This window comes from Taudactylus pleione, unplaced genomic scaffold, assembly GCF_031769625.1.
Source record: "Taudactylus pleione unplaced genomic scaffold, aTauple2 ptg000296l, whole genome shotgun sequence".
Lineage (NCBI taxonomy): Eukaryota > Metazoa > Chordata > Amphibia > Anura > Myobatrachidae > Taudactylus > Taudactylus pleione.
In genome coordinates this window covers 22,056,466-22,084,153 of record NW_028284698.1, presented here as the reverse complement: position 1 = coordinate 22,084,153, position 27,688 = coordinate 22,056,466, and the positions used below count along the sequence as shown (strand labels likewise).

Sequence of the window (27,688 nt, the reverse complement as noted above, 5' to 3'; positions counted from 1 at the left end):
CCTGGGCTGATAGCTTGGGGCTATACCCGGTACACTTGGGCGGTGGGTACCTGGTTGAATGAGTCAAAAATAGAATAAATAATGTTGTCCTTTGTAGGAGAACTAAAAGTCTCAGCAAGTCTCCCCCACATGTTGGTACTTGGAGAACCACAAGTACTAGCATGCAAGGTATTAAGGACCCGCTGGTACCTCTAGTTCACCTGCAAAATAAATATAAAAAAAATGACAGGACACACACATCGAAGGTTTATTATTCTATTACACATGCATTCATTCACTCCCTCACTCTGCCAATGTGCAGTTCCCACCATTGACTTCAATGGTAGGAGCCACTAGGTTACTACCCCACCCGCGCACGCAGGGGGGGTTTCTGAGTACCTAGAAACCCCCCCTGCCAGCTGCTCCATCGCTGCGCAGCTGAACTATTTTTTTTTTTAAAGAGAAGCTCAGGCAACTGTGCCTGCTGTCATACTGTGCTGGCTGTAGGGGGAGCTGCAGCGGCAGCGCACAGTCCCTCCTAGGCAGTTCACATGACAGCACCAGCATTGTGAGAGGCTCAGAGGGAGCTGCTGCTGGGTGACCGAGATCTGATCGTACTGCCGGCAGTCTCTCCTGGACTTGAGCCGCACTGCAGGTCTGTGTATAACATGTGGGGTGCAATGATGCCAGAGCTGTATTTATTTGTGTTTTTAAGTGAAAGGTGTGTGTCAGTGTAGTCTTTGTCAGTGTGTGTGTCTGTAGTCTGTGTTAGTGTGTGAGTGTGTGTGTCTGTGTCAGTATGTGTGTCTGTGTCAGTGTGTGTGTCTGTAGTCTGTGTCAGTGTGTGTGTCTGTAGTCTGTGTCTGTTTGTGTCAGTATGTGAGTGTGTGTGTCTGTGTCAGTGTGTGTGTATGTCTGTAGTCTGTGTCAGTGTGTGTGTCTGTGTCAGTATGTGTGTCTGTGTCAGTGTGTGTGTCTGTGTCAGTGTGTGTGTGTATGTCTGTGTCAGTGTGTGTGTGTATGTCTGTGTCAGTATGTGTGTCTGTGTCAGTGTGTGTGTCTGTAGTCTGTGTCAGTGTGTGTGTCAGTATGTGAGTGTGTGTGTCTGTGTCAGTGTGTGTGTCTGTAGTCAGTGTGTGTGTGTATGTCTGTAGTCTGTGTCAGTGTGTGTGTCTGTGTCAGTATGTGTGTCAGTGTGTGTGTCTGTGTCAGTGTGTGTGTCTGTAGTCTGTGTCAGTGTGTGTGTCAGTATGTGAGTGTGTGTGTCTGTGTCAGTGTGTGTGTCTGTAGTCTGTGTCAGTTTGTGTGTCTGTGTCAGTGTGTATGTCTGTAGTCTGTGTCAGTGTGTGTGTCTGTGTCAGTATGTGTGTCTGTGTCAGTGTGTGTGCCTGTAGTCTGTGTCAGTGTGTGTGTCAGTATGTGAGTGTGTGTGTCTGTAGTCTGTGTCAGTGTGTGTGTCTGTGTCAGTGTGTATGTCTGTAGTCTGTGTCAGTGTGTGTGTCTGTGTCAGTATGTGTGTCAGTGTGTGTGTCTGTGTCAGTATGTGTGTCTGTGTCAGTGTGTATGTCTGTAGTCTGTGTCAGTGTGTGTGTCTGTGTCAGTATGTGTGTCTGTGTCAGTGTGTGTGTCTGTAGTCTGTGTCAGTGTGTGTGTCAGTATGTGAGTGTGTGTGTCTGTGTCAGTGTGTGTGTCTGTAGTCAGTGTGTGTGTGTATGTCTGTAGTCTGTGTCAGTGTGTGTGTCTGTGTCAGTATATGTGTCAGTGTGTGTGTCTGTGTCAGTGTGTGTGTGTATGTCTGTGTCAGTGTGTGTGTCTGTGTCAGTATGTGTGTCTGTGTCAGTGTGTGTGTCTGTAGTCTGTGTCAGTGTGTGTATGTCTGTAGTCTGTGTCAGTGTGTGTGTCTGTGTCAGTATGTGTGTCAGTGTGTGTGTCTGTGTCAGTATGTGTGTCTGTAGTCTGTGTCAGTGTGTGTGTCAGTGTGTGTGTCTGTAGTCTGTGTCAGTTTGTGTGTCTGTGTCAGTGTGTATGTCTGTAGTCTGTGTCAGTGTGTGTGTCTGTGTCAGTATGTGTGTCTGTGGCAGTGTGTGTGTCTGTAGTCTGTGTCAGTGTGTGTGTCAGTATGTGAGTGTGTGTGTCTGTGTCTGTAGTCTGTGTCAGTTTGTGTGTCTGTGTCAGTGTGTATGTCTGTAGTCTGTGTCAGTGTGTGTGTCTGTGTCAGTATGTGTGTCAGTGTGTGTGTCTGTGTCAGTATGTGTGTCTGTGTCAGTGTGTATGTCTGTAGTCTGTGTCAGTGTGTGTGTCTGTGTCAGTATGTGTGTCAGTGTGTGTGTCTGTGTCAGTATGTGTGTCTGTGTCAGTATGTGTGTCTGTGTCAGTGTGTGTGTCTGTAGTCTGTGTCAGTGTGTGTGTCAGTATGTGAGTGTATGTGTCTGTGTCAGTGTGTGTGTCTGTAGTCAGTGTGTGTGTGTATGTCTGTAGTCTGTGTCAGTGTGTGTGTCTGTGTCAGTGTGTGAGTGTGTGCGTGTCTGCAGTCTTTTAGATTTTTTTTGTCATTGATTATGTAAACTAGTATTTGGAAACCCCCCTTTGCAAATCCTGCGTTTGCCACTGTACCCTGCCACCTTCCTTGGGAAGGGAGAAATATACCTTATTTTAGCAAGACCAACTATTAGAGTTAAAACTTTGACCCAATGTACAGTACTGAACATGAAACTGTCCAGGCATACTACAGAAGAGTGGATACTGACAACTACACCCAGCTAGCATACATTACAGGAGACTTGGGGCCATATGTATCAAAGCTTGATTTGAGATACAATTGTGAAATATACTGTATATCACCAACCAATCAGCTCCAAACTATCATTTTTTAAACACAGTCTGCAAAATGTAAATTAGAAGCTGATTGGTTGGGGATTTATATTTCACCATTTTATCTCTCATCAAGCTTTTATACATAGGCCCCATGGTACTGTGAAGCTGGATATATATTATGAACAGATGCTGGGATTCACACCCAGCATGCACATAAACATGCAGAATCTCTGTCCACATAGTACAATAGAAAGACACACAAGCTTGTATTTGTGTAAATGTTAATAATTGTGTAATTGTTATAATACCATGTAAGTATTATTTACTCTGGTATTACAGAGGATATTGGTGCTTTAAAATACATTATCATCAGCATGAAAAACAAGAATGTGGTATGCTAGAATTATGATTAAAATAATTGGATCAAGCACACAAAATCTTTATAAACAGGGCTTAATTGCTATATTCATATGCATGGGCAGTTGAAATGAAAGTAGCTTCATAGGGACCTATTTGCCATGCCCTAACTCAAGCACAAATGGTAGTTTTCACTGAAGAAAGGGTGAGAAATTGCAAGGACCACTTCTCCAGCATAGGGCCTGAATTAGTACGGATAGCTATTGCGATCACAGTTGTGATTACACACGCAGTCTCACTGCGAAAACTATGCTAATAATTGCAATCGCTATGCCGCCGCAGCCTAACATAAGGACGTCCACTTTACCTTACACACATCCGTAATACTTTGCAAGTCTGCGAAACCATCGGTAAGATTGAGAACCATCGCAGCCTCACGCACACTTCCACAAGATCTGACCTTACCCAGAAATTGCTAACCTCATCGCACGCAGTGAAAGCCCAAGCTGCATATGGCATTGCACTGGCTAATTTACGCATGCCCCTGCAACGGCGTTCAAACGCACTGGCATGCCTGCATTTTGCCGACCACCCCCCGTCACCAGTCCCAAACAGTACTTCTTGTCACTCACTCTGTGATGGGTCTGCGTGGTCACTGAGATCAGACTAGTCTTCACGCACGCTCACTACGATACGCATGCTCAGAACGCAACAATCGTCCGATTGAATGCGTAATCACAGTTGTGATCGGTAATGAATTAGGCCCATAAACATACAGTAGTTAACAGATCATACAACCATCCCCATTGATCTCTTGAACACTGATTTTTACCAGGACTTGTTTGTTTCATATGTAGATGAGTCAGTAAAACACATGAACATTGGTTATTCTGCATATAAACGTTTCTCAGTATATATACTGTGTTTGCTACAATGAGGTAAATAAAATGTTAATTAGACTCCAATGGTACAATTACACCAGAGTCCAAAATATCATGAAACATTGTAACATGTTAATTAGCATTTCTATGATACAACTGAAACTGATACAAAGTAATAATCTTATTTTTCTCAAAAATCACATCCTACAAGATGAATATAAATAATTGTATAAAGCCACTTTACTATATGGAGTTAAGTTGCAACTTGCAAAGACATTTTAGACCAGTGCTATAACATACACTGCAGTGAAATGATAAAGTTAGAGAGTTTGATAATGCTGGAGACATAACATGCCTAATATAAACATACATATCAACCAGTCATCAACTTCTAAATCCCGCTGACAAGTAATATAATTAAAGTAACATTTATTCTTAAACATAAGTCTTCTTGAATACATTAGGAAGCTGGTTATGATTTTAAAAGACCATATTCCACCTTTAGAAGCTGCACATTAAAGAAACTGATCAGGAGATAAATGATTAAAGGAATTTGTAATTAAAGAAAGTAATAACTCTGCCAGCTCCAGACTTTAAATATGACACAGTGCAAGAATAATGAAGAATGTTGCTGTGTCTAAGTGCAATCCTCATATAACCTGTCTTTTATAAATAGCTGTATGACAGCCTTCATGTCAGGAGGAAGAGGCTGAAAGAATTGAATTGCAAATAAAGGAAAATGATAGAGGGCTGGGGGTCATTTTAAGCATAAGGCCATCCGAAAATAGCATCATGCTTAAGAACACATTCAGGTTTAACACATAACTGCTAAAACTCCAGTTTTGTTTCTATCAATGCAGAGGTGCTAAAATCTGGCTCTGCAATATTATGTAATCTTTTTTTATCATCATCCCACTGTTGTTGTTCTTTATTTTATGGTTTTTTAGCCCAGTACATTATAATTGCTTAGGCTTAATAATTATTACAAATAGTGCATTATTTTCAATCAGTAACACTTGTAGGTAGCTTGAACTATTTATAATACATTGGGGTAGATGTATGATAGCGGCACTTAATGTGCCGCTGTAACGCTTCCTGCTTCGCCTCTTTACCGAGGCGAAGCAGGAAGCACTACCGATGATATGTAAGAACATTTCATCGGCCTGAGAAGGGGAGCGTTAACTCCCCCCTCCGGTGCTACCCGTTAGAGACAGCAGCGCATCAGCCTAGTGCTGATGCGCTGTGTCTCAGTCCCGGCCGTCTCCACTGACCATGCACGGGATCTCGCAAGTATCGCGAGATCCCCGCATGCAGCGTGGAGCCGGCAGCTGCCACAGCAGGAACAGCGCTGTCCCTGCTGTGGGGATAGGCTAGCGCCAGGCTGTAGCTGTCGATAACGACAGCTACAGCCGGCCGAACGGTCATTTGGTATGACCATTCGTACATGGCCCTGCCGCTCGGCATTGCTATCTTGTAGATAGCAGCGCCGATAATGACAGGGGCGATGACCATCGCGACCATCGGGCTTGCGACAAGACCCTTGTGGTAGGGTCTCATTGCTGCAAGCCGTAGAGTGCTTTCGGCTCTACCAGAGCCGAAAGCACTCCCACTGACATCACTTGTGATGTCAGTGGGGCCGGCCCGGAATGGTGCAGCAACGCCCCCGGCCCGCCCACCAAAGGGGGTGTGCTGTACTCAACATCGACAGCACGCCCCCTTTGGTACGAGACCCGGAGCGACGGTTTGCCCTTCGCTATCCGGGTCTTGTGCATGCGTACTGAGCCGCCATGGACCCGCTTGCGAGCGCATAGCGCTCGCGAGCGGGTCTGAATCAGGCCCACATTCCATTAAGCTTACGCCACACAGTTTTTGAGCTTACATTAATGCCAGTGGAAGCTTGGAACTCTTCAGCTATGGAATCAGCAGAGCGTTGGCAACTTTTACGCACCATGGGCCTGATTCAGAGCTGGACGCAATTAGCGCTCGCTCGTCCAGGAAATAGGGGTTGCTATTCAAATGAACCGTTCGCTCTTTGCGGTCTGTTCACGCCTCTAGGTCTGAACGAGCGAACAAAACTTGCGGTCATTTTTTTGGAAACTACGCCCCCTGGCCGCTCGCATCCTACGTCATGTCCGCTATTTATTAGATTAATCGAGTACATCGACCAGGGTATGAACTGCTCGCTATTCTTGTGGTTGGTTTTTGCTACCACAATTTTGCGAGCAGTTCTGGCTCTAAAATAACCCAGTGACGTGGTCAATGACGCTGCTGTTTTAATTATGCACACCCATAAAACGCCCGTTTTGACCTTTAAGCACGCCTGCGTTCGGATCTCCACTCCCCGTTTTCAAGCACCTTCCCCCGTTACCACCCACATACGCCTCCTCCTGTCACTCAAATTATCAGGCATTCGCTATTTTGCGAGCACATGAATTTCGACCGCACTGACTGGTTCGCGCATGCGTATAACGATCCGTACGCATGCGCAGTTGGGCAAACATCGCTCGGAGCGAACGAGCGGCCGCTTACTAGTGGCTCTGAATCAGGCCCCATGTGCCTTAGCAGTTGTTGACCCCCCTGTGATTTTACGTGGTCTTCCACTTCATGGCTGAGTTACTTTTGTTCCTAATCACTTCCACTTTCTAATAATATCACTTACAGCTGACGTGGAATATCCAGCAGGGATGACATTTCACAAACTGTCTTATTGCAAAGGTGGCATCTTATCACAGTACAACTCTTCCGAATGACCCATTTTATATAACAAATGTTTGCAAATGGAGACTGCATCGCTAGGTGCTTGATTTTATACACCTTTGGCAACGGGTTTGATTAAAACACCTCAATTCAATAATTAACAGATGTGGCCATTTACTTTTGTCCATATAGTGTATGTTCTTCATATCAGTCCATGTCCCAATTGAGCTTACAGACTAAGGGCCTGATTCAGACCCGCTCACGAGCGCTGAGCGCTCGCAAGTGGGTCGATGGTGGCCCAGTGTGCATGCGCGAGACCCGGATAGCGATGGGCAAGCCGTCGCTATGGGTCTCGTACCAAAGGGGGCATGCTGTCGATGTTGAGTGACAGCACGCCCCCTTTGGTGGGCGTGCCAGGGGCGTGGCTGCCCAAACGGAGGCATTCCCGTGAGAACGCCTACCGTCTGGGGCTGGCCCCTCTGACATCACAAGTGACATCAGTAGGAGTGCTTTCGGCTCTGTTTGAGCCGAAAGCACTCCATGGCTTGCGGCAACGAGACCCTACCACAAGAGTCTCGGCGCAAGCCTGATGGTCGCGATGGTCTTGACCATCGCGACTATCTTCCTGCCCGCTTGCTATAGCTGTGGGTGGTCACCCACAGCTATGTGAGCGGGCAGGAGGCCGTTAAAAAAAAAAATAGCCAAGCCCTGTTTCATAGAAAGCGCTTTGTCAGAGCGTCCGGCTCTAAATTCCCTAACACACAAATGCACACAAACTAGGGTTAATTTTTCAGAATCTAATGGTGCATACACACAGGACAGTCATCAGCGATAACGATATTGTTGAATGATCTCCCGGGTGTGCTGTATGATCGATATCAATCATCCAGCACACCGCCAACCCACCAACGATGGCTAGCGACTTGCGATCAACGATCGTGGCTCCCTATAGTAACCTGGTTGAGATAAACCAGGTTGGCCTGCATGCATGGTCGATGGACGATATCTTTATCGCCATACAAGCCCGTGCTTCGCAGGTCGTATGATTAAAATGTTGAAGGCACTGAAAAATGCACAATATGAATGATAACGATATGATCGATATCATTATCGTTCATATGGTGCATTTTAATCGGACCGTGTGTATGCACCTTTATAGACCGACTAGGATGTTTATGTAGTCTAAGAGGAAACCTGAGCACTCAGAGGAAAGCCGCACAAACATAGGGAGAACATACAAACTCCACATTGACAGAGCCATGGAGCGAAAGTGTCCCTGGTATTGGTATTTATGTAAAATGTTATAGAATGTGATAACACTGACAACCCTAAGGACAATATAGAGAAGATCCTCACCTTCCTACCTATTTTCATGGTTTCATATAGGATTATGATACTTATGTTTGAATTTCCTACACTTCAATATCCACATTTATGACCAAGAATTGAGTGCACATTTTCTAAGCTAAACACATTACAGAAGAAGAATACGTACAGGAAAATATAGGTTATGGATAAATGCATGATCTGCACATGAATAGAAACATGATGAAAACTAGGGAATAAAATATACCTAGTGCTTCTGAGAGACCAGATACTTTCTGTCCATAAATATCTGTTTTGTTCCAGGCAAAGGTATAGAGCAGGTTAATAGCAGCAGGAAACCATTTCTGTACAAGTCGTCCTTCCACTGCTACGATTAGATGCACTTTGCTTAGGCCAGTAGGGATAGTTGCGTGGGTGAGTATAATATGTATGAGACTCTTATATCCAAGTGTTCGACTGCTCAGGTAGCTGAGCTTCACAAAACTAGACGGCATGACGATTTCTTCCTGTATCACCTATAGTGTAAAACAAGACAAACACTGTCATGAGTGAAATGTAATGTACATTAAGTTAAGTGAAGAATCACATTGTAAATATCTTTATCCAAATGGATAGTTGTTGGTATCAGCAAAATGAGTAAGTCAAGAGAGTTAAAATGAACAGTTTTTGCTGTACATAATACAGGTGAAGTGATTGAGCCTAGGACGGCTTAGGACAGCATCCTGTAAATGTACAGCAGATTTACTGCTATTAAGCTTAAACATTGTGTTTTTTCTAAGGGTTGTAACAGTTATTATGAAGGACCATGTAAAAAGTGCCATAAAATCACCATACTGTTACTGCCCATCCAGACCTGTGTGTGGCCCAGAGATGTCAAGTGGCATCCTGACTGGCATAGGTTGAACTAAATAAGTCAAATTACTTTGAAAACCTGACTGTCAACTACAGCCCTATACTGTAAGACAGCCACCAGTAGCATGAGACAGCTGCAGTATGTCCAATGAATGAGGAATGCAGAGAGGTGTGCCAGGTAGAGAGTGGTATGAGGCAGAGAAGAAAGCAGGATAGAGAGGAATGCAGGGCAGAGAGGTGTCTGGGGTAGAGGGTTGTGGGGCAGAGAGTGTTCAGGGCAGAGAGGGATACAGGGCGAGATACAGGGCAGATAGGTGTGTGGGGTAGAGAGATGTGGGGCAGATAGAGTTGTGGGGCAGAGAGAGTTCAGGGCAGAGAGGGATACAGGGTAGAGAGGTGTGTGGGGCAGAGAGTGTTCAGGGCAGAGAGGGATACAGGGCGAGATACAGGGCAGATAGGTGTGTAGGGTAGAGAGATGTGGGGCAGATAGAGTTGTGGGGCAGAGAGTGTTCAGAGCAGAGAGGGATACAGGGTGGGATACAGGGTAGAGAGGTGTGTGGGGCAGAGAGTGTTCAGGGCAGAGAGGGATACAGGGTGGGATACAGGGCAGAGAGGTGTGTGGGGTAGAGAGATGTAGGGCAGAGAGGGTGCAGGGCAGAGAGGATGGTGCCAGCTGAAAAGTGGGGCAAAGAGGGGTGCAAGCAGAGTAAGGAGTGGGGCTGAGAGGGGTGAAGGACAGAGAGTAGTGTGGACAGAGTTATGAAGCCGAGAGAGGTGCTTGGCAGCAGTTGACGGTTACGTTACTGCGTCTGAGCAACAAATAGAGATACAAACAGTTTCCTTGCATTTTAAATGAGAGATTTAGTAGACTTAGAACATCCCGGCATGTTCTGAGAATGACAAGCGCATTCCGATTGAGGGAAAGGAGGGAGTCACGGGGCCTGATTCAGCAAGGAATGTTGTTGCAAAGCCGCACACAGTCGGTTGATTGTTGCATTCTGCACATGCATGACAGTGCGCAAACTAGCAATTGAGATGAAAACTGCTACGCAGACCCAGAACAGAGAGATTGACAGGAAGTGCCATTTGTGGGTGGTGACGGGGGGGGGGGGGGTGCTGGTCGGGCGAATGCAGGCATGTCAGTGCGTTTCAAAGCCCTTGCATGGGTGTGCATAAATTATCCGCTGCGATACCTGGCGCCTCCTGAGGTCTCATAATGTGCACAGAAGTTAGCAATTCCTGAATGACGTCTGGGCTTCCTTAACTGTGCGCATGGGTCCGATGTTACTCGATGTTACCGATTGTTTGGCTATGTTGCACTAGTATACAGATGTGAGTAAGGGGAAGTGGGCGTCCTTATGTCAGGCTGCATACGCCATGTGAATGCAAACATTTATATAGCACCGCTGATATTAGCAATGCAGTTGCGTGCGTATAAGCAGAATAGCGATCCATAGTGAATCATGTCCACAGTCAGGGTAAGTGTACAGGGGGCGGAGGGAAGATGAGAGGTCATCAGCTATTCGCTGGGTTTAATATGCTAGTTAACAAATATAGAAAAATTAAACATGTGAAATGTGTCAGTTTGTTGCAGAAAGAAAGATTTTTGGACTTTTGCATCATTATTTTATATACTGTTTTATCTCAGACAATCATCTCACATATTGGAGCAAAGCAATAAATGCACTAAACCAAAAATATATATATTATATATGTCATACAGCAGTTTTTATATTTTTCTAACAATGTATCAATGTATTACAGCACTAAGATTGTGTGCAGAGCTACAGCTGACCCCATTTTATTTCTCTGTAACAATGCATTCTTTTCTTTCATACCACAGCAAACATACAGACCTGGACAGTGCCGTCCATATAACCCCAATTTACCGTAAAACTTGTTGACCTTTTTTTTCTTGTGTTCTAACTTTTTCCATATCACTTGGTTCATCCCATGAATTTTTAAATTCTATTACAGCATTGGATGTCCATTAAGTGCATTGCGCAAAAATAACTGAAGCCAAGCTGGAGAGCGTCTTATTATTGTTTCAAATCATAAGGTGCAAGGTTAAATGACTTGAGACAAAACACAATAGGACTTTATTTTCTGTTTTATGCTTCTCTGGATTTGCTAATTTAGCAAAGTGCAGATGTAGATGACTGACTCTAGCAATGTGAGTTCTGCAGAAAATATATATTGTCAGTTTAACCAACCAACATGCATACCCTGAAATAACCTAGATAATCAGCAACACCTAGACCAAGTAGGAGTGTATATTGAAACACTGTGTATTATAATGATGTTTCATCACCTATTGGAGACATGTATAAAGACACATAGGGGATGGTACATTGTCATGACTGCATATTGTCAAACATAGCATACTTTGTTAGGTACTTTATTTTAGATTTATTCAATGATTGCATCAGGCATCCAGTGAACAGAAACAAAGAACTGCTGTCGGCAGTGGTTGTGGGACCGATGTTGCTTATGTCATAGGGGGTATTGTAATAAATTATGATTTTGTTAGAAAGGTGTTAAATTGGTAATCACTGTATGTTATAGAGGCTATATCATACAAATCAAATCTGAAAAACAACATTTTCGACCATGCGTCACCGCAAGTCACCATCCTGATGTTTTCAGAGTTATGGAATAAGCACCAAGTCATCGCCAAACACACAGGAAGGAAAATCTGCCAAACAATAGAGGTGAATCTGGCTGGAGAGAGAACTGCAACACAGCTACTGTATGTAAGCAGGCTAGCCTGTCATATAGAGGCAAGAAAAAATATATAAATAATGGCGCTGAAGCATCTGCAGCAGCTTTTCCGGATTGGCCATGGCAGCCTGACTACTAGGCAATGTAAAAGCAAGAATCCACACGTGTATGTAGAAAATCCGTGCAGCTGCATGTGGCAGTCTATCCCGCCCACTGTCTTATGTCCACAGCCGCTATCATTGTCATAGTATCTGAACTTGCATCCACCCCATGCTGAGTGTAATGATTCATTTGAAACAGATCTCCCACCTCCGTCCACATGCTATTAATGAACACAAGAGTTGTCCTACATGCCCAAGACACTCCTTTCTCATGCCTACTGTGACGAATCAGATTAGTGTGTTCTCAAGGTACACAATAGTGAACTCCATCCATGTGCTTAAGTCTGATCTGGCGCATGCGCAATTGCCAATTTCTTCCTTTGGTGTATGCGCAGTGTGCTGAAATCTGCAAGATCCATCTGCATTTCCTTCTGTGTTTGTCTCAGAATCAGCCCCAATATTTACCCTTTCTACCCTCTCCATTTCTACAACAGGCCTGTACAATTCAGCATCAAGTGTAGTCCAACAATGGGTAAGGTGATGGGTGTAGTCTCCATAACTAGAGCTAGCCATCCTACTGCTGGATAACATTGGTACCTTTTTGGTACCTCTGGACCATTGCTAGCCTACCAGGATAAAAATAAGGAAATTATGCCCCTGATTTTAAGTAATATGTTATTGTGCCATAATAAAATATTCAAATAATAAAATAGTGCTCTTCTTTTAAAAATAATAAAAATGAGTGGCTTCTATTAAATTAATACAGTTTGGCTCCTATGAAGTAAAAAAGTAGTGTGCCACTTTATTAATATAATAATACATTTGGAATAAAAAAAAAATTTCACCAGGAAAAGGAAATATAAGTTTTCTCTAACTTAAATCTTACCTATTTCCTCATTCCTAGCTTGATCAGACATATTCCAATGGAAATTGAAAAAGGATCAACGTAGCCTCAATGCAAATTGCTCCAAAGAGCCCTGGCTGTGCAATGAGTTAAAATCAGGTAGTCGGTAATTAATAAACAAACAGCCAATAAGGGGTTTTGTTTACCTCCAAGATATCTCCAAGTCAGTGTGTGCTTTATTCAGGAGAGTTGAACACCAAGAAGTGGTTTGCATGCATGTTCTTATATTTTGTCCATTCTTTTGTTGCCCACCACCATACTAACTTTAATTATTTATTGATCTAAATTAATCTCTCCTATGTGTTTATTATTAGATAAGTATTTAGAGTTACAAAACATCTTAGCGGTAAACTGTGGATGTCAACAGTTAGGGAGTTTAATCTGCTGCGAAGGCATGAGCAGGGGCATACGGAGGGCAGTTCTGGTGAAGCACGAGCTCCGGGTGCCAAAAAGGTGAGAGGACGCCGTGCTCTGCGCCCACTGGCTGAAGTCTAACTTCTTCGGCACTGGCAGCTGTCAAGCTGACAGCCAGCCAGATGCCAGCTCCAGGGGCTTCCATTCTGATGCGTTTTGCGTTTGACGTCACGACGTCACACGCATTGACAGTATAGCTGGGAAGCGCTCCCCCAAAAGGAAAGATAACAGGTGCATGCTGGCTGCACGCTACCTGTTTGTTGTGCATAGCGCACTGTATATTTAACAAATATCATTTTTTAGGTGCCCAAATGAGAGAAGTAGAGGGGGGGACACTTATATTTAATAGTGTCAGTGACTGAGGGGTTTATAGGGTATGGGGCTGGCCTGCTATAATCAGTGATGGGTAAGGGGGAGTACTTATATTTAATGCAGTCAGTGGCTGAGGTGTTTTATAGGGGATGGAGCTGACTTGCTATAATCAGTGAAGGGGGAGAGGGAAGCACTTATATTTGATACAGTCAGAAGCTGAGGGGTTTTATAGGGGATAGGGCTGGCCTGCTATAATCAGTGAAGGGGAGGAGGAGCACTAATAGATAATGTGGTCACTTACTGAGGGGTGTAATATTGGGTATTATAGCAGATAGGGGCCTGCTACATTCAGTGGGGGAGAGGAGAGTTGGCGACACTGATATGTAATGGGGCTGTTATATAAGGGGACTGGTGTGACAGGAGGCTGGAGTGAGAGAGGGCTGAAGACTGGAGTGTCAGGGGGCTGGAGTGACAGGGGGCTGAAGGCTGGAGTGACAGGGGGCTGAAGGCTGGAGTGACGGGGCTGAAGACTGGAAAGATGGGACAGGAGGCTGGAGGGATGCAGGGGGTAGGAGCAGTGGCGTAACTAGAGGGGGTCGAGCGGGGCACGTGCCCTGGGCACCCTGGCAAGCCCAGCAGAGGGGGCGCCAACAGGGCATCATACCCGCACGCACACCCACCCTTCCCCCTCCCGCCATCATTGTATCCCGACTAATGAGCAGGTCAGTGTGCTGTGCCTGCTGCTAATTGGGCTGTCTCTAGGGGGAGCTGCAGTGGAAGCACGCAGACCCTCACAGGCAGTCTTGTTGATGAGACAGTGAGAGAGCTCTTCGTGTTCCCTGACCTGCCTGAGACGAGCTGCCGTCTGACTCCGGGTACCAGGAGAGGAGTGATTCTTCCATCCCAAGCCCTCTCTGCTGACTGCAGGTGGGTAATGGGGGGGGAGGTGGGTGTGTGTTATGTGTGTGTGGGGCAGTGGGTGTGTGGAGGTTGGTGTGTGTTATGTGTGGGGAGGGGGCTGCTGGCTGCATTTGTGTGAAAGAGATAAGTGTGTCTGTGTAGGCTGTCAGTGTGTGCATGTATATATGTCAGTGTACTGTATATGTCAGTGTGTGTATGTATATATGTGTCAGTGAACTGTATATGCCAGTGTGCATGTCTATATGTGTGTGTGTGTATGTGTATATGTCAGTGTGTGTATGTGTATATGTCAGAGTGTGTATATGTCAGTGTGTGTATGTGTGTGTGTACTGTATATGTCAGTGTGTGTATGTGTATATGTCAGTGTGTATATATATGTCTGTGTGTATGTGTATATATATATATATATATATGTGTGTCAGTGTGTGTGTGTGTATCCGTGTCGAGAGACAATGCAGGGGAAGATGATGGTGTGACAGACAATGCAGGGGGGAGCTGATCGCCTGACTGAGAGACAACGCAGGGAGGACGGTGATGGTGTGCTGAGAGACGACGCAGGGGAAGGCGATTGTGTAGCTAAGAAGAGGTGACACAGGGAGGGAGATGATGGTGTGGCTAAGAGAGGATGCAGTGAGATGATGGTGTGGCTGAGAGGTGCAGGGGAAGGAAGTTACACAGGGGGAACGAGTTTGGTTGAACCGCTGTTTTATGATTACTTTTTTAACACACAAACAGGCATCTTCCGGACGAGGTGACCTACATGAGTATTGAATACCGACTGAAGACGCCATCGTTCCAGGGAGGATACATTTCTTCAGAGGTTACCACATTGTGAGAAACTACCGCAAAGGTAAGGTGCATATGGAATGTGAAAAAAGGTGTGTATGGAGCGCTAGTGAGGATCAGGTGACCACGGTGTGTAAATTGTTCTAATTTGTTATAAGAGTTTTAATAAATACAATTTACACATCGTGGTCACCTGATCTTGACTAGTGCTCCATACACACCTTTTCTCTTGTTTATCATATTAGCAGGTGCAGATCCTGCTGTCGGAGCAGCCTGTCATAATCAGGATATACTATCTAGGTGATCAGCGCACTCAAATCTATCTAGCATATGGAATGTAAAGGAATGTGACAAAAAATGGGTGGCGTGTCATGTTGGCATGCCCCATTTTGAGTAGCCACGCACCTTCTGGTAGGTGACCACGCCCATATTTTTGTCGCGCGCCGATGGGGCGCAAGACATTTTTAGCTGTGTAGTGGGGGGGGCGCCAATCTGAAACTTGCCCTGGGCTCCGAAGACCCTAGTTATGCCACTGGGTAGGAGGCTGTTGGGGACACACGACAGGAGGCACAAGTCTGGTTGAACCTTTGTTGTATGATAATGACTGCTTATATTCCTACACAAACAGGCATCTTCTGGACCATGTGATCTCCTACATGAATAGTGGATACCAACTGAAGACTGTCTGCCCAGGGAGGTACTTTTAGAGGTGCCCAATTGCAGAGAAACGACCATATAGGTAAAGTGTATTTTTATTGAGTACACACAAAACTGTAGTTTTTATTAGTGGAATTACTTTAGTGGGTTGGAATATGTCTATCCCTCCATGCCTCAGTTTGATATTGCCCCTAATGTTTATTTTTACTTCCCTTTAATTTAACCCCATATGCTGGACATACCAGGGGGGATCGCCATAGCATGAACATGCTCCGGGTGCCCTGGCTACGGTATGCAGTCGGGAAACCGGCTGCCTTAATACCGACAGCCGGCTTCCCGCTTGCTTTATCCCGGCGTGGGATAAATGACCGGTGTCTATATCTAGACGCCTGTCATTTACCCAGTTCCGGGAGACCGGCGCCCGGCATCCCGATCGAAGGGATGCCGGGCGCCGTGAGCGGACACCCGCGGGGAGGGCGGGTTAGGTTTAGGGCACCCGGGGGGACTTAGGGTTAGGCACCCCCCCGGGAGGGTTAGAGTTAGGCTAGGGGAAGGGGGGGTTAGGGTTAGGCACCCCCGGGGGGAGGTTAGGGTTAGGCACCCCCCCGGGGGACAGGTTTAGGCAGTGGGGAAGGGGGGGTTAGGGTTAGGCACTGATTGGGGATTAGGGTTAGGCACTTGGGGGGGAGGTTAGGCACCCCTAAGGAGGGTTAGGGTTAGGTTAGTTTATGCTTACCTTAGGGACGATCGGGATTTCCAGCGCTGTCGGGCTTCCACTGCCGGGCTCTGCTGATCTGTTGGGCTGCCGCTGCCGGGAATCGAACTGCTGGTCATGCGGCAGCCGGGATTCCATACCGATTCCCTGGCTACACACTACACCTCTGGGTACGAGCACTTCATGTGACATTTTGACAGGGGAGTACAGTTTTAGGTGGAGGAGTCACTTAGTTTTACATGAAGGCAGAAGGAGCTATTACTTTATAAGCATGGCAATGCTATCTACTACATACTTTAACAGAACTGCTACTGTGTATTGAATGTGATTTCCACTCTGCACTGTACTTTACAATTTATATTGGCACACGATTACTACTACACACTGTAATGGGCTGCTGCCCTAATCCTGGATATTCCATTTGTTTTTTGCTGGTTTATTTTCACATTACAATGAAATATTACACATTTATTTTATACTTTTTTTATTGTAACATTCTTGGAAAAACAGTGCATCAATAAAAAATCTTGTAAAGTACTACAATAAAATACTAAAAAATAAAAATGGGATGAGCTGAGTTCACTAAGTTAGCAGCTGGTGTAGATGAAAGTAAACAGATGTATTTCTAGCTGGATGAAGCTCCTAGATTTATGTTATTGACTGCAGAGAATATAAAAGGGAAAGAGCAATAAGTGTGTCGAAATAAGAGGATGTATATTAAGCCCGCATGAAGTAAATCTAAAGGGTCAAACTCAAGGATTGCACCGTTCTACAAGCTTTCTCAGAGATTCTTCTGCAAGAGCTATCATGTAATTTTGCAGCCATGAGGATACAGAGAAAATACATATAAAGTATGGTTCTTTTCCAGAAATGCTGTGTATGAGTTTGTGCAGAAAATAATAATTTACTTCACTTCATAGCTGTGTGTAAGCTGTTGAAGGAAAATATAAACATAAATGTTAAATTTTTCTGTAAAAATATAACATCTATCAAGATAAAAAATAGATTTATTTAAATATGCTTCGCTCAGTATGTTTTCAGAAATATACCTAGGTACTGTTATATCAGAAATGAGTTCTCCTAGAATAATTTACTACAAAATAAGTCATATTTTTCTTTTAAATCCCATATTGAAACTAGGAAAGGGATACATCCCAGCCGCATTCGGGCATGGCAAAAAAAGAGCTTTAATAGGACTTGTCAGGGTTTAGTTTTGTTTAATAATATAATTCCTGAGTCTTTTTTTTATAGTTGATTTTCTTACAAATTATGGGGGAGATTTATCAAAGCTTGGGGAGAAATAAAGTATAAAGAGATAGAACTAACCAATCAGCTTCTGTCATTTTTCAAACACAGCCTGTAAAATTGCAGTTAGAAGCTGATTGGTTGATACTTTATTTCTCTCCAAGGTTTGATACATCTCCCCTTAAATTTGCAAATTAGCCCATTATCTATACAACTATCCAATTTCTGCCCTGCTTTTTGACATTTATGCTCATAAAGAGTGTGGCTTAAAATAGAATATCCAATGAATGTGTCAACTCCAAAAAATGTGCTGGCCCAGAGTCTGATTTTACATATAAGACACTGCCCCGTTGTATCTTCACAAAACTGACTGAGTGGTCAACAAATAGACGACAAGAATGAGGAAGATACAGCTCTTTGTAATGAATATAAATGAATGGTAGCTGGACACTAAACAGAGAAGATGGAGAGCTGACAAAATGATATTTGTTAAAATATTTTTATTATATAAGCTTTTGTATTTATGTGAATTCATCTTCAGGATACTTCTGAAAATCTATTATGGTAAATACCATCCTTGCCTTGCCCTTGTACTAGGGAAGCCTTCACGCAGCTGAACATGATGTATATTTGAGGGGGGATTTCTGTCCCAAATTAACCTACCTGAAGTTCAGGGATGATAGATCCTCTTTGTGAACATGATCCAGCAAATGTTGTTAATGGTGAAGGAAGAACAACTGGATTTGGGTTGATAAAGCTGCTCATGTCACATAATGGGGTCTCTGTATCTGACCTCTGCATCACAACTTTGTCAACCACAATGAATTTATTCCAAGGAAGCCACAGTGTCCTTTTCACAGCAATAAAAGGGGATCTCTCGAAAAGTAGAGTGATAGAGATGCCACCAATAGTGACCAGATCAAAGCTAAAAGAAAAGAAAGACATAAAATAGTTCATTCTTCTAGGACAAAGTTGATTTAATGTATCCATTAATTACCAGTCTGCTGGCACACTTCTAGAACCCATTCACCATCGCCCCATTGCTCTGGGTCTCTTAAATCACATAAGTATTAAAGCAGCAGTGAGATTTTAGATGCTTAGATACTACTGATTGAGAGAACAATGCGTCAGGAAAACGGTGAAGTCTGAATACATTGCCACTATGTCTGAACCACTGCTTGAAATGGTGCTGAATTACACTGTACTAGCATCTGAACTCCAGCTGTTGCTTTAATACTGATTTAAATTAAGCAACCTTATGCTATGATGAATGAGTCCTAGAAGTGTGTCATCATCAGCTTATAATAAATGTATTTAAGAAAAATAAAAACAAATCCTAGCAATATTTCACTTGAATTATGGCCAATATTATACCAACAGAATTGGAACCGGTTTAGACCCTGATTAGACTTCAGTGTGGATTACATCTGTTGCCAGCAATAACTATACATGTGAACTGGTCTGGTTTTAATTCAGCAGTGTGAAGAATTTTTGATATTCTTAATAATATGAATTAATAAACCATTCTGCTATAGTTGTATTAATATTTTTATTGTTAATTATTTCTTTCTCTCTCTTCTATCTCTCTCTTTATGTATATACTTTCCATATTTATATCACTGTTGTATTAAAACTAATTTGTTAATATGTATATATATATGCACTCATTTAGGGCCGTATTCAATAAGCGTCGAAAAGCTGAGAGCCACGATAAGCGCAATGTTTTCGCCTCATTTGCCTGTTTTGAGGCAAAGTTATCGCATACTTTCACAATGCGTGCTCCCGCTTTTCCCCCTATTCAATTGCAAAACAGGCCAAAAACGCGGATGTGCGAATGCTGCAAATGGTGAAACTAGCGAAAAGGATTTGGGAGAAATTAGTCTGTACCCCAATAAAAAGCATAAGTGACCCTGGTAATCAATATAGAAGTGAGTTAATAGCTGTAATATAAGTATTTTGGGTTCCTAAATTGAGTCAAATTACTGTTATATGCACTTTTGCATTAGTTTGAAAAAATTTTATAAAGCAATTTCGTTGGTGTAAAATAATTGCTGTAGTTAAATTGGGTACTAGTATATTTTGGAGTTAATAAAGTGCATTTTTAAAAACGTTATAAAAAAACAGCTGCTGCAGCCCCCTGCAATCCTAAAAACACCTGTCCCATCCATACAGCACCCCAAAATACCGAGCCAATACTTAAAACCCATTTTCAAACACTTTTTAAGTTTTCACCCCAAAAATAACATGCCTTTTTTAGGGGGTAATAAGATATATATATATATATATATATATATATATATATTTTGGCCTAATTAGTCATTGGGGGGTGTGCCCAAAGGGTTCTGAACCAAGGAGCGCATTCAGGCCCGGACGCTAAGCTGCGCTCTCACGCAGCTAAAAGGGGCCGGGTATGCAAATGCTGTGATCGCACTGTCTGGTGGAAGGACGCCCTCTATGCCTTAGAGAGCAAAAGCAGAGCGAACACACGCCGGAGTATAAAGCCTCCCACCTTTCTTACTTAGCACACGTCATCTCCAGGAAGTGTCTTTTTAATTGGTAACATCGAGAGCCATCAGAGCTGCAGGCAGCGCTTGAGGTAAACCCTACCCCACCGCAAGCACTGCAATCAGTGCTGGCTAAAAAACAACCAAGTGGCGTGTACAATGACGCTTCTTTGCTAATTATGCACATCCCTAAAACGCCATTTAGACGCCCAGACACGCCTGCATTCGCAGCACCACTCCTCCATTCACAAGCATCTTCCCATGTTACCACCCACAAACGGCGCCATCTGTCACTCAAAATAGTGTCCAGTCTGTGTACTACAAGAGCACAATTCCCGGCCGCAGTGACTGATTCGCGCATGCGTACTTTGATGTATACGCATGCGCAAATATGTGATAATCGCCCCTAGCGTGCGTCTGCAGCTTAGCGAACGGGTCTGATTCAGGCCCCAAGTCCTCACAATTTTACTTAAAATAGGGATTTTACACATCTTTTCTCCTGCCTTTGGGTGGAGAAACATTTTCGCCTGGTTTTGTTTATGGAGTTTTCGCCAAGGCGAAAACGTCCTGGAATTGAATAGGTGGATACTTCGGAAGCAGGCGAAAACTGCGCACCAACGAAAATGTTTTGCCGATCGCAGCTTTTTCACCTCTAATTGAATACGGACCTTACTTGCAAAAGTATTCAACCTCTTAAACAGTCCACAGATATGTCTGTATTACAAAAGACATTCACACCGATTGGTCCAGACAGTATTTTTATTGCAAACCAGTAGGTTCTTATAGCAAGTTTTCAAACTCAGAATTCATCAATTGTTAGCAGATGTATTTTTTAAAATAGAAATTGAAAAATGCTGCTTGCATTCAAACCCTGTTCCATGGAAGGTTCAAGTTTACAAAGATGTAAGATATTGCCATAACAATTGGTTTTCAATTAGATTCTACCTTTGATTTTTTTTTTTTACAGTTCGGTTTTTATGGATAAAAGACCCCCTAATACTGCAAATCTGATGGAAAGCTGTACAAATTAAGAAAAAAGAACATTCTAAAAAAATGAAACATAAAAGTTATAGACATGCACAATATGCTACAAAATAATATTCAAGTGCAAGAATATCCTAGTGAGCATTGTTGGAGCAATTGTGAGGAAATTAAAACTGAATCATACCAACAAGACAAAGCTTAGACAAGGCTGTGTCTCAAAACTCAGTGTAAGAGCCAGTGCTCAAAGTGGGGTGTTACACATTGGTATGACAAACTGCCACTTTCAGCGGACACTTCATGGCACCACTGCCTGCGCTGTTGTAGTGATCAGCAGGGTTCAGGACTGTGCTGGGTCTGGGGAGCTGGCAGCCACACTGTATCTTCCTGCACCGGTAGGTAGCCAGTGCGATAACGTTTTTTGTTTATTGAGGCACAGCGCATGTAATGTCATGATGTCATGTCACACCACTGAGGAGAAGAGCTGTGGCCCGAAGAGGATGAGGAGCAGCCAAAAGACACATTAAAAGGTAAGTGTGTGTGGGCTGGAGCCGGAGGGATGCTGGAGTTGGAGAGACCCTAATGGTCAGGCATGACAGAAGGGGGGCTGGAGAGACAGAAGGGGCCAAAGAGATAAAATGGGATGAAGAGATAAAATTGGCTTGAGAGATAGAATGGGGCTCACTGGAGCTGGAGAGATACTGGTGGGCTCTGCTAAAGAGACAGAGAGATATGGACACTGGGGGTATGGAGAGACACTGGGGGCTAAAGCTGGAGTGACATTGGGGGAAAACAGCTGGAGTGACATTAAGGGGCTACAACTGGAGAGGCAGAAGGGGTCTGGAGCTGCAGGCATTCTGGGGCTCTGGAGAAACACTGGGAGCTGCAGCTAAAGAGACACTGGGAATTCAGCTGGAGACACACTGAGGAGCTGGAGAGACAGAAGGAGGCTGGTTCTAGCTGGTGCGAAATTTAGGGGTTTGCAAGAGAGAAAGAATGGATCTGGAGAGACACTGGGAGTCTGGAGAGACACTGGGTGGATGTAGGTGGAGTGACGCAGGGAATTTTCTGGAGAGTCTCTGGGGGTCTGAGAGATAATGGGGGACTGCAACTCAAGTGAAACTCAGTGGCTGCAGCTGGAGTGGCATTGGGGGCTTTGCTGGAAATACAGAAGGTGACTGGAGCTGGAGAGATACTGGGGGTCTGCAGCTGGAAAGACACTGTCAGGCTGGAGAGATAGAAAGGGACTAGAGAGACAGAAGGGGGATGGAGAGAAAGAAGGGGCCTGGCTTTGGAGTTGGAGATACACTGGGAAGCTGGAAAGACATGGGTGCTACAGCTGGAGAGACATGGGTGAATGAGGCTATAGAGACACAGGGGGATGGAAAGACACAATAGGGTATGAGAACTGGGGGGAAAGTGGGTGGAGATTATCAACATCTAGCAAGATTAGAATGAAAAATCTTCATTAAGCCACCCATTCTAAAGAAACAATACAGATATCAATGGTACCACATTAGCTAATAAGTTTAATAATATAAAATTGTTTGATCAGGAGAGTTCACATTATGCACTACACCAAAACTTCTATTACTATGTATTATATGATTGAACTTCTGTTATATGATGACATTGGTTATATTCCTATGCAAACAGGCATCTTCCGGACTATGGACCATGTGATCTACTACATGAATAGTGAATACCTAGGGAGAAACAATTTCTTCAGAGGTTCTCCGTTGCAGAGAAACCACATATAAGTAAGGAAAACTCCCAAGTGATTGTCTTGTATCTGCCGGGTTCCTGGGGATTAATCATTATAAAAATCCAAAAAGCTATTGGGGGCATGAGGGAGCCCCAACCCCCGGCTGTTCTATTCAAATTTCCATAACCCCACTTCATCAGGGCAAGAAGGAGACTTTTACTATGAGGGAGCTACAGAGTTCAGTGGCCTATATGGGTGGTTAGAATTAAAGCGCTTAAGGAGTTTGACAGAAAGCATCAGAGTGACTCCCATTGCAATGTAAGATGAGGTTTTGTACTTAGATCAGTGCTCGAAGTGAGCCGGCATACAACGGTATGGTATACCTGCACTTCAAGCACTGAACATTTTTTTTGGGCAAATTCCATGAGCGGCTGAGCTGAGTGCAGATAGAGTGGCCTCCGTCCGCTACCCTGACACTGTCTATTGGCCAGGCGGCAGCAGCATAGTTCCCTCCCTCCTCTCAGAGCAGCTAGGGGCCAGTCACCTCCTCCCTGCCTTCACACACCTGAAGCAGCCAGAGTTACTGGAGAGGCTCCGTGGTCCCTCTCTGACAGACAGTCCAACATGAGTGAAAGTGCAACAAGAATAGCTGGTGTAGTGGGCAGGCACTGGGGCACCTGTTGAGACTGTTTTTCTTTTTTGCTTGCCCCAGTGACTGTGACAGCACAGCCTGGTGTGCATGCTGATCTCCCCCTCCCTCCAAAGCTCCGCAAATTCCTCACACTGACTGGGGCTGGGTGGACCCTGGAGACTTGGAGAAGAAAACAAGACATACGGTAGAGCTTCATGAATGAAAGGGGCGGGGCTTCACGTAGGAAATGGGGCAGAGTCTTGAACAGGAGGGGAGAGAATGAAAACTTCCTCACAGAGTAAAGTTCAGCAGCACACTGACTGCAGTGCAGCAGTGCTGTGACTGTCCCGATGATGGCAGCAAAGCAGCTGCTTGATTGTGGTATCAGAAAACAGGTCCAGGGGGGTCCTTTGTGAGAGAGGGGATTGGGGTTACTCGCCCGCCCTTAATCCAGCTCTGTCTGGACCACAACCTACAGGTGGGTGACGGACCAGGAGCCATGCCACATCCTGGGGCATCTAACAGTGGAGACTATGCGTATTCCTCCAGGAGAGCTCCAGATAACTTCTCCCAGGCACCTCACACTCTCATTCACCTGCTGAGGATATACATAATGTGTAATTATTATACTCCTTTCCTATTTTTCATTTCTGGATCTCCTCTCCCCCCCAACTCTGGATGTAACAGTGCCCCTATGGTCTGATAACTTGTTCTCATTAAGCTAAATTGCAAGCTCTTCAGCTCAGTTGGATTCTCAATTGAGGGTATAGCTAACACGTGATTAACACTTTTCCCATCTCTATTTACATTACCTTTCTCCAGCTCTGTGTCTGTCAGTCTCCCTTAATGACTCTGTATCTCACTCTTAAGGTGCCTACACACATAGCGATGTGCTCACAATCCCACGATGTGTACAATTTTCCCCTGAACTCTCCCCGGGAGCTCCACGCCAGTCGTGGGCACGATTTGGTCTGAAAAAGCTGCCAATTTGACACACGATTTATCGTGCCTCCTAAACTATCCAGTGCATCGTGACTTGAGTTTGTCAGATCTGCCCTACAGCATGGCAGATCTGAAGATGCGATGTGTGACCTGCGGGGACGTGCCACAATTTGGGCATATTTTACACGATCTGTCGTTCTGATGTGTCGGAATTGGCCAGATTGGGTAAAATATTGACATGTGTGTAGGCACCTTTCGCAAATCATCAAACTAGATTGCAAGCTCCTAAAGCCGCGTATCCACTATGCAATATTAATGAGCGTTTGCTCATTAATCGTGCACAAATCATGCACTATATTGTCGGAAACGACCATCATTACGCGCTCCCACTGGTCATTTCCGACTTCAATCATCGGCTGAACATGCCGGTCAGTCTGCCGATAACGACAGATTGGGCATGTTCAGGGATGAGGGAGGGTGCCTACACTGAACGACCAATCAGTGTAGGCACTACAAGGGAAGGGGAATGATGGTACGATTACGATGTAATCGTACTGTCTTTCCCTAGTCTCGTAGTGTATATGCAGCTTAAGAACCTCATTTTCCAGTGCAGTGCATTGCTGATTGTAAAGCTAAATTGTATAACCCCCCTCAGCACTGTTTATATTCCTGCATCTCTCTTTCCCCAGCTCTTTATCTACTAGTCCCACTGATGTCTCTGTAGCTTACCCTCACAAGGCTAGATTGTAAGCTCTTCTGACCAGTCTCATTCTCCTGCTGAAGGTAGAACAGGTATATGATTATAACCTGCACTGTTTTGCATTCCTGGATCTTCCTTTCTGTAGCTCTGGGTCTACCAGTCCACATTAGGATACTGTAGATTACCTCATCATGCTGGATTGAGTAAGGAAGTAGTGAGAGGTGCAAAGGGTGAGAGATGGATGCATGGCACACCCCTCATAACATAGTCATGCCCCTCATGGCATGTGGCCACACCCTTTTTCCCGTGCGGCATAGGCGCGCACACTCAATAAATTTCTATACCCCCACTTCAAAATTCCCACTTCGACCACTGACTCAGATTATACAAACATTTAGATTTTTTACACCAATTGAAAACTAGCATGGTTGCAAACTGAACACTAAGTGATGGATGGTGCAAAATACAGGGAGATAGTGAAAGGTAACCTTCTGCTAGAACACTAAAGCTTGGGAGAAAGTTCACCTTTAAGTAGGTCACTTGATCACAAGCACAAGGCCAAAGCAACAGTGGTGTGGTTGAAAAACAAAAAGGTGATTTTTCTATATTGGCCAAGTCAAAATCCAGATTTCAATTTAATTGAGCAGTTGTGGCACTTTTTGAAAACTGCAGTCCACAATTTTCATCCAATCAACCTGAACAATCTGAAGCAAATCTGTAGAGGTAAAAATCATTCCCAAACAGTTTGCAAACCTGGTACAAATATACCACAGCAGGCTCAAAGCTGTTATTGCAGCAAAATGTGGTTCTACTGTACCTAGTATCAGAGTATCAGTTTGCAGGGTCTAAAAACTTATGCAATCAGCATTTTTCCGTGTTCTTTTTATTGTGTGTGAATAGTGGAAAAATAAAGTTTATTGAAAGTTACCTGAAAATGGCAGTAGGCTATACTTTGAGGTGATGTATTTTACTGTTACCACCATGCACTTGTTATGAAGGGATGCAGTTTATTTACCGGCATCAGAAATGCCGGATGTCGGGGGCCTGACGCTGGAAGCCCGACTCTGTACTAAAGATAGTTGTCTAAATACTGATGCCTATACTTAGCCAGATGCCCAAATCCCGGCGCCCGGCAACCCGAACGAAGGTAAGTGGGGGCTGTTATCTGTTAGCCAAGGGGGTGAGGGTTAGTTTTTAGGCACCCCCCTGGGGGGACAGGTGCCACTGGGGAGAAGTTAGCATTAGGTACCGACCTGGGAGGGTTAGGTTTAGAGTGCGGGAAGGGGGATTAGGGATCACCGGGGGAGGTTAGGGTTAGGCACCAACGGGAGGAGGGTAGGGTTAGCCCCCACTAAGGAAGGGTTAGGGGGGGGGAGAGGGGAGGGTTACCAGCCCCAGTCAGGATCCTGACGGTTCAGGCTTCCAGTGTCTGTATTTAGTCCACTGGCATTACATCCAGCAGCATTACATACTGATTCCATTATGAATATATGCTAACATCAAATGTAAGTACATCCCCCTTTGAAATGAGTGGTTCAATGCCCAAAAAGTTTAAATGCATTTTACAATTAATTAGCTGCTTTTATGCATATGAAAAAGGACTTTGGGGTATATTTACTAATAGATGATTTTAATCTATGTAAAATCAATGAAAAATCAATGTTGTGTTTCTGGGTCTTAATCACACATATACTAATACCTAAAAAAAATGTATCAAAAATTGTCTGTTAGTAAATGTACTGTATGATTTAGTCCCAGAAACGCAACTTCAATGTTGATAAATTTTCATAAATTTTAGGTCGATTAAAATCCATTAAAATCGACCTTTAGTAAATATCCCCCTTTGGGTATGCAATATTTGAATTTTCTAAATAATCCTTAAAGGTAAAAAAAATCAAACACACCCAGCAAAATCATATTGCTGAAAAAGTAATACAATATTTAATTATTCAATTAACCATAACTGTACCTTCCATCTTGCCGGCTGATTGTATATCCATAGTCATTATGATGCACAAAGCTGACATTGACACCTACCAGTGGTGTCCCATCCACAGCTACTACTTGACCCCGAACAACACAGACATGACTAAAAGCATAAACAAAGTAAATATAATTAAGGAACAAGCAAGCATGTTATTCAAATTATTTACTTATAAGTTGTTAAAAATGATGCTGATTGATTTAGATGGATAAAATATACATGGTTCTACTTGTGTAGGAAAAATACATAAAAATATATATTTACGCATAGTTCCTAAAACAATTGCAGTTTTTCTTATTGGTGACTTCTATAGGCAAATTACATTTGGCACAGTCTTATAAAATTATTTGGCCAAATCCGTTACAATACAATAAAAGGATTTGGCTAGCCGAATGCTAAAGTATGGATTTCGTGCCATCTTACTTTTAAAAAAAATTTAGAACATTGTACATCTGACAAGTAAAAACCATTACTACAATATCCAAATTACAGTAAAAAGATACAGTCAATAAATATAAAATAATCATATTTCTTAAATGAATTTTTGACACCATATACA

At 43.8% G+C, this 27,688-nt stretch overlaps 1 protein-coding gene across 3 annotated transcripts in view; it reads right to left on the bottom strand.

Moving 5' to 3' along the window:
• LOC148511753 (teneurin-1) overlaps positions 1-27,688 on the bottom strand; it is a 658,333-nt gene that overhangs the window by 206,678 nt on the left and 423,967 nt on the right. For all 3 annotated transcript variants that reach the window (XM_088482875.1, XM_088482876.1, XM_088482877.1), the window contains 3 exons: positions 27,115-27,234; positions 18,346-18,607; positions 8,302-8,569 (listed from right to left, as the gene is read on the bottom strand). In XM_088482875.1, the coding sequence (XP_088339001.1) occupies positions 8,302-8,569; positions 18,346-18,607; positions 27,115-27,234 (650 nt within the window). The remainder of the gene's footprint in view (positions 1-8,301; positions 8,570-18,345; positions 18,608-27,114; positions 27,235-27,688) is intronic.